At 37.5% G+C, this 12737-nt stretch overlaps 1 protein-coding gene across 2 annotated transcripts in view; it reads left to right on the forward strand.

Annotated features, from left to right (window-relative positions):
• LOC149452843 (uncharacterized) overlaps positions 1–12737 on the forward strand; it is a 131400-nt gene that overhangs the window by 70124 nt on the left and 48539 nt on the right. For both annotated transcript variants that reach the window (XM_089688940.1, XM_089688941.1), the window contains exons 17-19: positions 126–450; positions 3634–3720; positions 7918–8076. In XM_089688940.1, coding sequence (XP_089545066.1) covers positions 126–450; positions 3634–3720; positions 7918–8076 — 571 coding nt within the window. The remainder of the gene's footprint in view (positions 1–125; positions 451–3633; positions 3721–7917; positions 8077–12737) is intronic.

Below are 12737 nucleotides of genomic sequence, written 5' to 3' on the forward strand. Positions count from 1 at the left end.
CTTTACATGTATCGTGCTTCAGTTCTCTCAGTATGTCCATAATACAGGCAAAAATCATATGTACTTGACTTTTATGTTTAATTGGGTAAGGTTTTAAGTTTTTGTTTTTGCTGTTATCCTTTCAGCCTCTTCCAGGTACTCAGCCTATGCCATCCATCCCACCTCTTTCAGCAATACCAGCAATTCAGGCTCTTCAGCCTACTACAGCATTACCTACTCTTCAAGGTTTACCTCCTCCACAGGGATTACCCCCACTACAAGGGGTTCCACCCCCTCAAGCACTGCCTATTCCACCAGCACTGCCACCATTACAAGGAATGCATATACCACAGGGAATTCATGTTCCAGGATTCCCAGGACCCATCAATATACCTCCTCCTGGGTTTGCCCCTGGTGTTCCTCCACCCCCATTTATGAGGCCAGGGTTTAATCCAATGCAGCTGCCACCAGGTAAGTGTAAATGTGAAAGCATAGGTTATCAAGCTGTAGTCTGTTATACTAGGGAGGACAGTGGAAGAAAATGGTGGTTGAGGGTTCGTGATCTCTATTCAGCAAAGGGTTGTCAAACCATGCCTATGTGGTACCCAGCAATCTTGTGTACATTTTTCTGTTGAACAGGATATTTGAAACACAAACTTTAAACTTAAAGAATATTTCATTTTGATGAGACTAGGAGAAGGTTAAAACCTCTTTTATTTTTTACTTTGTCTAATTAGGGAGATTACCCTTTTTTTTTCCTGTCCTGTAGATAGCCAATTTGACAGAAATCCTGTCTTAGATATCACAGGAACATGTGTCCCCATTGGGAGTTTCCCCTCTCTTCCAGTTCTGGTGGCAACAAAATTTTGGATTTACCTTCGCTTTTGTTCTTGGTGTTTTGCTGCTTAGATCAGCTAGAGAAAATCTTCCTGATGGGGAGACAGTAATAAAGCCACTCTATCTAAATCTAAAGGGTTTGCCTTTAGTTGCACTTTAAAGTGCCGCTTTAGTATAGTGGTTGAGATGACTTACATAAAAGTTGCACCATGCCTATATTTAAGTAATTTTATGTTACAGAGCAATGCTGCCTAATTAAGGAATTTAAGTCCAGAATAAAAATTCTTCTCGCCTCAAGATGCTACATGTTCTCCCAGGCCTCAGAAACACTCCATAGATTTTTGTGAGGATTTAGTAGTATGGTCAAGCTTGAGAGGCATATATGTCGGCGTACCGCATGCAATAGAGTAGTCTCCCATCATTCGACTGAACACCTGGAGTTCTTTATGCCTTCAGTACAAAGAAAGCTGGCTAAATATCAGAAGGAATAAGTTATTTTATCTAATGTGTAGAGTGCATGAATACCGTCCCCAAAAGGTTGTGTACTTTTGGTTCTTTATCGAATATTGGTTTACATTGACAAATGCTTTGGATCCCAAAGTGTTCACGTTAATTTAGTATTTCATAGACTATAAGTAAACCGATTTCTGTTATCTGGATGTGGTGGGAACAATGGAAACGTTGACCAATATTTTAATGTCAGGATTTTTATAAGATGAAGCCATTGTGTTTGAGAATTTGATCCACTCTTGAAATTAAACTGGACATAAAGGGGTTTATTTACTAAAGCTGGAGAGTCCAAAATCAGACTCCCTTCTGCATAGAAACCAATCAGCTTCTAACCTCAGCTTGTTCAATGAAGCTTTGGCAATGAAACCTGGAAGCTGATTGGTTTCTATGCAGAAGCGAGTCTGATTTTGCACTCTCCAGCTTTTGTAAATAAACCCCAAAGGGTCACGATCATCTGAGTATATGGGAACCTCGTGAATGAAATGTTTGCATAGTAAGGTGCAGATGCTCCCATAGAATAGGTTTATATATTCAGTTTAATAGGAAATACAGAGCGGTCATTGGACATAATGAATCCTGTGTTTGTCATCTCTACCCACAGGCTCTGTGGGTTATAAGGAGGCCCTTTGTTTTTCTCCAAACATAAACCAAACTTTATGTACAAAATTAGGTGACAGATCACTAGTAGGAATAGATTACTATTTTGCCTTGCTTAGGTGGCAGATTTGGCGCTTTTACCAGTGCGTCTTTATAACCCTGTTAGCACTTTGATATGTGATAATTAAAAGTGACATAAGGAACCTGATTGGTACAAACTTTACAGCTGACGCATATGGCTAATTGTTAGCCAACCAAATTTGATTAGTTGCAGCTTTTGCAATTGTGAATTACTTTAACCAGATCTAATCTAAAATGTTTGTAAGACCACTGATGCTGAAGTGCAGGCACCATGCAAGTACCTATAAGCTGTCAGATTGATCCCTGTGTTCCTGTTAATTTTGTTTTGCGGGTGTACGCAAACATGCCACATCCCTAAATTCAAATACAGCAGACTATTTTTGTCCCCCTTGATGGGATTTTAAAAGCATTTATATCATAACAAATCGAAAAAAGTATATTTTTATAAAATCATTTTAAAGATTTATAAGAAATATACTTTTTTTTCGATTTGATAGATATATATGCCTTTAAAATCCCTGTGTACCTGTTGTGCCAGTTGGATTCCAGGCCCAAGTTGGACATTGGGGGTCAATGCACTAAAGGATTTCCTATGCAATTTAGATCACGTGACCCATTTTTACGGAAATATTGTATGAGATAATAAGAGTCAATTTAGCAAAGTAAAACATTGAATGTGAGGTAAATACCGCAATTTGTTAAAAATTTGAATTATTACCGCAAAAAAAAAAATTAGATGAATCATTCATGAAGTGAAATCACTAAAGAACACACACATTTGTTTATCTCCTGCCAGTAGGCTGTCGGTATTTAGTCAATATACAAGATAAAGGGAACTCAACTCTGCACTGGCCAGTAAATTCAAAGTTTACAATGTATCCGTATGGAAATGTTCTACTCTGTGCTCAGGAATATAAATTGTAGAATTACACCAAACCAATCATTCTGTGAGTGAAAGCACACTGGAATGTTTTCACTATTTCAGAATATTTCTGTGTGCGTTTAATTTTACAGAGCTATCTGCCACTGGTACAGTGTTGGCATGTAAAAAAGAAAATTGCTAGTAAAGAAACTTCAAAAACAACCTTAAATTTTAAGTGATAAATCTTCCCAGAGCCAAACATAAATATTTAACATTTGGTAAATGTTAAATGTTTTGTAGTGCATTGACTACGTTTGAGATGGATACCATATTAGTAATTTTAATGCAGCAAATCATGTGACATCTATCTTAGTGAATTGACCCATTTATATTGATTTCCAGACTATTGGCTGAATTAATCAGCATACACTGCAATCAACTGGGTTGATTAATATTTAGTAGCATGTTTAAGTTCTTAAGTTACAGCTGAATCTTTAAAGGTTGAAGTAGCAGGTAATAAAAGCAGCTGTTTTTGAGAAATTCTGTTGTCTTTCCATTCATGAAAGCACTCCAGTATGTGAACATTGCTTGTCCATGCCCATCTGTGCTCTCTGGATTTTTTTTTTTTGTTCTTTGTGAACTCAGACCAAAAGACTAATGCTGCATATATATTTTATAATTCTAGTCCTTTTACATATCTTATAGTTCTGTGCCATTGTTTAAACCTTTCTTTTTTTTCCGGTATTAACTTTTCTTCTGCTCTTTAGGATTTCTACCTCCTCCGGGTATGCCCCCACCTATGACTCCTCCAGTCTCTCTTCCTCCTCCTATGTCTGGAATAAGCATCCCAACTTGTAAGTCATTGACTCTGAAACTTCAGGGTCATATATGTACATACACTGAATACAGAAGACACATGTTCCTGTGTGTGCAGTTTGAGACTCCCTGGAATGAAATGAAAACAGTCTTGTGTGTTTGACAATCTGATGTACCTTTTTTGTTTTACTAAACTACAATCATCCAGCTTTCTTAAAGTGGGTCTGCTGATGTAAGATGTTGCCTAATCCTATTTTTTCTGCTTTTTTTTTTTCATAACATACACGATAAAATACTTTGCAGGGAAACTGCATTTCCTTTTCCCACAGCAGCTGATTGTGTGAAATAATGCTTAGACATTTGCTCATCCAATATCTGCTAAAAGGAGTTCAGATTGATGGATTGTCCCTTCAGAAGACGTGACCAAACGTGCAACATAGGAAGATCTTATTGGGCTTTAGGATATTAGGACCACTAAGAATGAGAAATGCACAAGTGTTCTCTCCTACTTTAGAACATGTTTAACCCAGCTAGTCTTTGGCTCAGAAACTCACTGTTATGCAGCGAGAGAGAGAGAGCTCCAAAAATTTAATGTTTAAAAATATCTGAGTTCACCCAAAGTCCATTTATGGCAAAGTGACAGGCTGTGTTTAAAGCCCACCCTGAAAAATACCTGGTGTCTGAGCTTAGTGATGTCATTCCCTCTGTCATGTGATAGTGCTCTGATCTAATGATTGTCACTTAGGCCTGAGCACTGCATCATGAGAGGAGGTAACATGCTCTCCCATAGTCACCTGTCATTTTGCATCATCAGCCCTGGAGAGCTGTGCTGGAGGATTTTACCCTAAATGGGCAAGATGACTAGGCCTCTTTTAATAGTCCAGTTTTTTAGTAATTCATTAACATCTCTAATATGAGAGACTTGAGTGGTTATGTGCAGATTCCAGTAACCTGCCACGATCAGAAGCATGTTGTCTGATCATACTACAGTAAACAGAAATGTGATGTGGTTTACTTCACTTTGTATGTAGTAATCACATTTTGCTTTTTCTTTATAAAGAACATTTTTTTGCCTATTTTCAGTTACTAATTATTATTATTGAAATGAAAGGCAATACACCTGCAACAAACAAGCCTGCTTTTATTAGCAAGATCTTTATATTTGAATTTGGGAAACCCCAACTACTTGCCTACCATGATCTGTTGCAGAATCTGAAATGAAGTCAAGGCCATAGGCCCCTTTCTCATGTCTGGTTGCTCACTGGGGGATCTATCTGCTGAGCAGGCAGATAGCTGGTCACACTGCTTATGCAGAGCAGACGCAGACATAGCCCACTTTCCTCTATGGGCGGTCGGATGTAAACGAACTGCTTTTTCATTTAAAGTGGGCTGCCATCCAATCTGCCCAGACTGAGGGGAACGGATCCCCCATCTGTCTGTTTTATCGAATTGGATGTAAGTGGGTGTAAACGGACATGTGCAGGTGACAGAGGAGAATGGAGGGCTCAGTCTTCTCTGCCTGAAAAACAGACAAGCAGATCCGATCGGGCCACTAGTGTGAAAGGGGCCTAAGTGTAAAGCTATGTTTGAGGATTTTCCTGAGAGCACATAAGAGAATCTGGCTAATTGTACTTGCAGGCACATTGTGCTGTGTCTTTTAAAAATGTAACTAGTTCTGAGAATTAGTTGTATGAAAACAGGTTAACTATAAGGTTTAAAGCCCAGCTGCACCCTTGTGAGTTTAAAGTGTCCTTTGCTGGCATCATGCACTGAAATAAGTTCACCTTAAAGAAAAAAAAATCTTTCCTTGGGTTGAATACATTGGGTAGTCTTCATTTATTCTCTATGACCATCCACAACTTGGCGCCTTCATAAAAGAAAAAAAAAAATTTCCCTGAAATATGTGTACACCAACATGGATTTATAAGGTCTGAAATTATTAGCCTGCCATTTTTTTTTTTTTTTTTTTTTTGCTTTTTGAAAGTTCTGAGTCTGCCATCCTAGCTTCAAAACATGAGTCCATTGCCCAAGAACAAACAGTACTTTCCACACTGCTTGTGGCAGGCTTGTTCCAGATCAGGGACCCACTAATAGGTAAAACAATAATATGGATTAAGGCATGGAATTGGCACCTCTTAAATCGCTAGCATTGACTTCTTCCATATTTCTACCTTGATGGGTGTACTTGCAGCCCCTTGAGTCTTATTTGCCTTCCTTACTGCTGCAGTCCCTTAACAAGAGGATCTGCTGAAACTAAAACATTGTAGAAATATTGCTGCAGTGCATTTCAGAAGCTGTCACTGTATATTTTTTTAAAATGCTTGTTGCCTAGTTTCAACATGTTAAGCCAGTGACCTGAAATACGGGGCTGCATACATGCAATGTATTAACAGGGTCTGTTAAACCATTTGAGTCCTTGGGCGCTTGGCAATTTCTCAGATCTGCACAATATATCTTTCATGTTTTGTTGTTTACCCTAATGTTTTAATTTATTTTTTTTTAGAACAGGTAGGTCTTTAAGCTCTGTTTCACACTAGTGTGACATGCGATTTACAAATCGCACCTGAAGTCACATTTAATGTATTTCTATGGCACGGTCTTAATTGGTGTAGTTTTGAGGTAGTGCGATTTCAAAAACCGTTCTTGCACTACTTTTTTTTTTTTTTTTTTTTCAATTTCATTGTGACTTGCATTGACTTCTGTTAAATGAAGTTGCAAGCCACAGTGAAATCCGAGGTACAAATGGCACTGATCTGTAGCTTTAAAATCCCACTACTTCAAGTAAAGTAGCACGATTTCGAGGTCTCATTCAGTGTGAACCAGTGTTTAATTGGTTACAGTTTTGAACACATATATTTAATTTTTTTGGGTTCTTATTGAAAAAGGGAAAAAAAAATAGGTAACGTTTGAATTTTTTGAGCACCCCCATAAATATAATCAAAATCTGTTGACTAAAGTGATCACATTAGGTTGTTTTTTTTTTTAATGTAATTTGGAATGGTAAAGCTCTCTCAATGTATGCGTTTTATTTTAGAAGTAAATAGTGGTGCACCGTAATGAAAATTCTGCTGAAACAGATGCTGAAAATTCAGAATGCATGTGGCCGAAAACCGAACCAAAATGTCTGCGTATATGGGGGTGGGGAGGCTCCAATTTTTTGTATTTTTTTTTTCTTTCATATATATTTTTATTTTTTTTTTAAATATGATTTTATTGCTATCACATAGGGGATCAATAGTGTGATGGCATATGAGCGACGGGGCAGGAGAGGAGCAGTGCAAACAATGAGGGAGCAGTGTATACAGAGAGGCTCCCTTACTGGCTGTCACTATGTCAGTGCTGGTTTTTAAATGCAATTGCCGGCTTTTTTTTTTTTTTTTTTTAATATATCTCATGGAACTGTCACAACTAAAAGGAAACTGTTTCTTTTAACTCTGGGAAAGAAACTAAAAGGAAACATTGCTTTTAACTAGGAGGAAAGTGACAGCTAATTATATGACCTATAGTGAAGAAAAAGAAATCCGGTAATTACATTTAAAAACCAGCACTGACATATATTGACAGCCAGTCACTGTATACACTGCTCTGCTACTTCTTTTCTCAACCACCCCACACTTCTGTGGTACACACATGTCTCCTGTGTCGGCACCTCTATTGGCTAAATTTTTCCTATTGGCAATATGCCGATAGGGCTATTTTTGGCCGAAATTTCGGTTCATCCCTAGAAGTAAATCATTCTTCTCTCTATGCTACGTTGCAAGGCATGCAGTGGACAAAACCAGGTTATAATAATTGCTAGCTTAATATTAAGATGAGATTAAATTGGGCTGATCGTTGTTGCTACCTGTCCATGCATTTTTGGAGGGAATATTTGTAGTTTATTTTTAGTATAGATATATTATATGTATTTGTGTATGTATGTATATGTGTATAAATTTTTTTTATTTTGTATGTGTGTGAATTGAATTGTTCTAGATGCTGACTGTCCCCAATGGGACCCACTGATTCCTGGCACTAGGGACTCAAATGGTTAACAGTTGTCATTATCAGGAGATGAGCAATGTTGTACATATTTTGCTTCTTGACAATGTTAATTGGTAGAGATCATTGCAATACTGGTGTATAAAGCACAACGTAATTTCTAATTTCTGACTCCCAGTTCCAGATTTGTGCACACTGGGTGGCGATGGTGTTTGATTATAATGGAATCATGTGAATGACATTTTATTTCTTAGCTACTGCAGGTGTCCTGTCTAATGAACCAGATGTAGCTCAAGGAAATACATTACCTTTTGGAACTGAAAATATTGATTCTGATGATAATGGAAACGGATTTGGGGCTGCTCCACAAGGAGGGCCAAATAATGCTTCTGGTCCATTGAACCCACTTCACGGTAAGTCATTCTTTCGATGCTTCCTCAAAACTGCTGTAGTGATGTAATCAGAATAGTTGCTGAGAATCATTGGTTTCAGTTAGGATCCTTGAATGTGTGCGGTTCTGTTCAATTTATGAGATGAGGCACAATCCAGAGCCTGGTTTTGTAGCCAAGTATTGTGACATTATTGGCAAGTTTTTGTTTTTGATGTCTGGGTAATAGTTTGGTCCCAGATGGTGTAACTTTTCATTGTTTTTAGGTGATCATAGGCTGAATGTAATTTTGGTGTATAGTTAATTCTTCCTGGATGTGTTCTGTATTTTCAGAATAGTCTTGTACAGACATGGGATTATTTTAATACACTTAGATATTGCACTGAATGTCGTTTGTCATATTTGTGATATCTTAATTTAACCATATGATCTAGAGAGGCATTCTTGTTTTGATACATTCACAGAAAACGTGTTTCTTTAAACATCTATCAAATGTGTAATTTCACAGAAAAATTATAGTGCATCTTAGAGTTTTCTTCTTGATCAGTTCAGATCTGTATGGCCCACTGACAGTAAGGGTCTACCCACTAGCTGCTGTAGCTTCTCTAGGGAACATGGAGAAGAAAATTTGTTGACAAGTAGAGGTATTCTTAGTTACACAGATCCAACATTTATACTTTAGCCAGCAAAACAGTCTTTCACACTTGTAATTTCTTATATAAAAGGCAAATGTGAAAGTGTTAGACCCTTGGTTTATTGCTGTGTGCTTACCAGGAAAAGTTGCCCCTCTTATTTGACCTGGTTACCATTTTCACTTGACACTAGCAGGATATTCAAACTTTTAGAGGGGGTCACCAGTTCTTGTCACAACTTTCTAGGATGGGAATTCTGTTTACATCAGAATTTTTTCATCATTTCCTGTTGTGTATCAGACAAGAAGTTGAAGGAAATCCCTCCCCACCCACCAATGCGACACCGGCAACAGAACAATAACCTGATAAAGGTTTAAGCCCTCCGTATTCTATCTAAAACCTTAAAGACATTTTGGCTTTACATACACATTTTGCAACTGGTCAATGGTCCTTTTAAAATGAGTTGCCCAAAAAAATCAAGTGTCTGTATCTGCAATGTTGGTGTTACTCGCCATGTCTCTCCCACTTCAGTCTGTTTTCAGTGCTGCAGCTTCCTTCAGACTCTTCAACATTTAACACTTCCTGGGAGTGTCAGATGCCGACATCCTCTGACCCCTGCCTCACGCGCAGAGTCCTGTAGTAACAGAAGGGTTAACAGATGGAGCAACAGTGTGGAGACGTGAATGCCAAAGAGTCTGATGGAGGCTGTGTTTGACTGGAGCACAGGTAGGAAACGGGCCAATGAAGTGGTAGATCTAAACCCCTTCTTTTGCAGGGAACAGCCATTATTAGTCATTTTGGGTTGTTGACATGTCACTTTCAGGGCTAGTTCACACCACATGTGTTCCAGTGCTTTTTTTCCTTTTTTCTGCATCCAGAGCGCATAGAAAGTGGGTTACATGGTTTTCGGTGGCATAGTTCACACCAGTGCTTGCAGTTCAGTGTGTTCTGGTTCCAGATAAGGTAGAACGTGCTGCGTTTTTCCTGAACAGAACTGTACTGGAACACAGTAAAACTCGCGTGGAATGCACTCATGCATCAAAACTGCCCCGGACCCCAGTACAATGAAAAAAAGAAAAACAATCATCTGGAAGCTGTTAAAAACACACATGCAGCAAAGCATCCGGAACAAATCTGGAGTGCATTTGTGTGCTATGAACTTGGCTCTAAGAATTACATTAGCTTGCATCCTTTTAGTAATGACAAGCATTAAAGCGGAAATTCAGCAAAACAACTTAATGCTCATTTGAAGTACATTCATGATTTATCTGCCAAACATTTCAGATTTTTTTTCCATCTAGTCTTGTTATCCACGCATGGAAGTGTACCACATCTCTACCACTGGTTGCCACTTCCTGTGTCACACGCCTGCTCATTGAGCGATCACCCTGCTGAGTTCCTCTTTTTGTACAGTAAATGCCCCCTCTTATCCTAGGCTAAACCTTTTTAGGGTTTGTTTTTTTTAGGGTTTATATGGTATTTTAGAAACCGATTCTCACCAACATTCAGCAGTGGTGATATGCCTTTGTATAAGCACCAGAGTTCACCCTCTGTTCTGATGTAGAGCCAAGATCTGAAATTTTTATCAGTTTAATAATCTTGGTGTTAAAGGCACTTTGTAACAAATTGGCCTAATTGCAAATAAATTGTTAATCTCCTCTAGCTTTTTCTTAGTCACTTGATTTTATAATTTTACTAGATCTGTGTAGTAGTTTCCTTATCAATTTGTATGCTCTGCACATTAAATATAGCGAACATTGTAAGTCTCTGCTCTGGTCTACAGTCAGTAGTCTTCAGTGACATGGTGGCAAGTCACATAGGCCAACTACATTTCATGTTTTGCGGTCTCCAGGATTGCTTTCTTGCATAGACATTTTGGCACTTTCCTTTGAGTCAGGTGGTAGAGTATTTAAAGTGCCAGGTTGGCATTCGTCATAATGTTTTTCTTTTCTTTTTTTTTTACTCGTTAGGACTTCTATACTCTGTCTTAGGATAGTTTTCAAAATTAAGCTTTAAAATTTCTCCACTTTTTCAGTGTTTTTACCTTTTTGTTCAAACACATACAGCTTAACTAATTTTGCACAGCTCTGATGAATAATCACACATTAAGCTAAATAGAAATAATGTTAGGAGGTAGCAGGTGATACTTTTTTTTTTTTTTTTTATTTTAATATTGATTACCCTTTATGGACCTGCACAATTTTAGTAAGGATCCAATGATTACAGAAATTGCTTTATCTAATATTTATACATGTCACATCTGTGGTTCACTTTGTTTCATCTTATGCGAAGCATGCACAGGTCAGGCAACCAGTTTTAACCCAATTTTTATTGCAAAAGTGGTTAAACAGTTGAAGGCAGTCTACGATTTTATATATTCGCATTTCTATGGTAGGGATTGGTGGAATATTGGCTTGCTTTGTTTTATGTTTTTGCAATAAGTGTTTTGAAAATGGTTAAATTTTCCTATGTGTATTGCCAGCATTATAATATACATTTAACACTAACAGATACAAGGGACAGCATGTCTTGGAGCCATTCCCAGTGAAATTAAAAACGGCTCTTATACTACACCTAACAAATATTCAGCAATCTATCAAAAATATACAGACACAATTTAGTAGGTTATATATACTAGAAGCTGAACTAGTGGCAAGGATTTTTCAAAGCTAAAGAAGCTTGTGATAATGCAGTGAGGAAAAACATGCATCTATATATATAGAGAAGGAAGAAGATACATGGAGCAACTTTGCAGATGTGCTGCTTCCTTGACACTGGCCAGCCTTTTGATTTGTGCAGGCTTGCAGAACCTGCATCATTTATACTTTACAGGTTACTGCACTTTGCTCTTGTCATACCTAACCTAGATGATGTGCGTCTGAGTAAAGGTAAGCCGTTTTCACCACAGTATACATTGAAAGGCTTGTTTCCATATGATATTCTTACAGTATTACTGTAGGATGGCAGCAACTTCTTTCAATTTTCCTAATGGGTTTGTCACACAGATTCAATGTTACAATAATACACTGTAGAATACACATAATGTCAAATGTAAGTTCTAACTAAAGGTGCAGAGATATTGCTGTAGCTGTGACCCAGTACTATGGCACATTAGCAAAATTAAAGTTTACTACCATGTCAAATATACCTGGAAAAAAACCTGTACTCGAGCATTATAAATTGTTCACGTAAACCAGTACAATTCAATTCTATATAGTTACTTTATATAGTGGGAATGTAGGATAGCACTGCGTATGTGCAGAATTAAGTGCCACATTCGTACAATCACCTGTAGAAATAGGAGTGGCCAAAGGTGCTAATGTCTTCTGCCCTCGTCTTTGCCTCCTTTCAATCCCCATCCTTCTAAACACATTTAGGTACATTTTAGTTTAGTTCTAGTTTATGTATATAATATGCACTAGTAAACATTTTTAAAGAGGCATTGAAGGATTTCACCTAAAGTTATGGAAATGATCAGACCAGAGGGATGTAGATACTAGACTAGGCAACCTGTAGAGGGAGAGAATCAGTGACTCTTGGCAAATCCAATTTTATTTTTTTATTTTCTTTCATGCAAGTTAGATTTTAGCAGGATATTGCGTTGCTTAGATAGGAGGTACCATACTTTCTAATTGAAAAACACTTTACATCAACCACTGACAATACTGTTACCCATACTAAAATCTAAACCCTTTAAAATCTTGCATCATTCAACATATTGATTTTGTAATAATGTACCTTTTAGGATTCCACATTCTCCTCTTTTTTGTTAGATTGCATGTGTCTAATACATGCTTTTAGGTAATATTTTGTCAACGGCTATTTTAAACCTTATCAGCCCACAAGCCTTCAGCTGGACGCCTGGGTCTTTTATTAACGTGGAATGGTAACCCTTTTATTTAACTTTGGTATTTTTTAGACAATTTACTTTGTCCAAGAAGGATGTACTTTGCTTTTTGTATTGCAATTTATTCCTAAATAAAATTTGGTTCTAAATCTGTGCTGTGTGTAATGATTATCAATCTGAAGACTAACCAGGTTTCTTGGACAAAAA

This window comes from Staurois parvus, unplaced genomic scaffold, assembly GCF_062004578.1.
Source record: "Staurois parvus isolate SC_StPar_1 unplaced genomic scaffold, SC_StPar_1.0 ptg000461l, whole genome shotgun sequence".
Lineage (NCBI taxonomy): Eukaryota > Metazoa > Chordata > Amphibia > Anura > Ranidae > Staurois > Staurois parvus.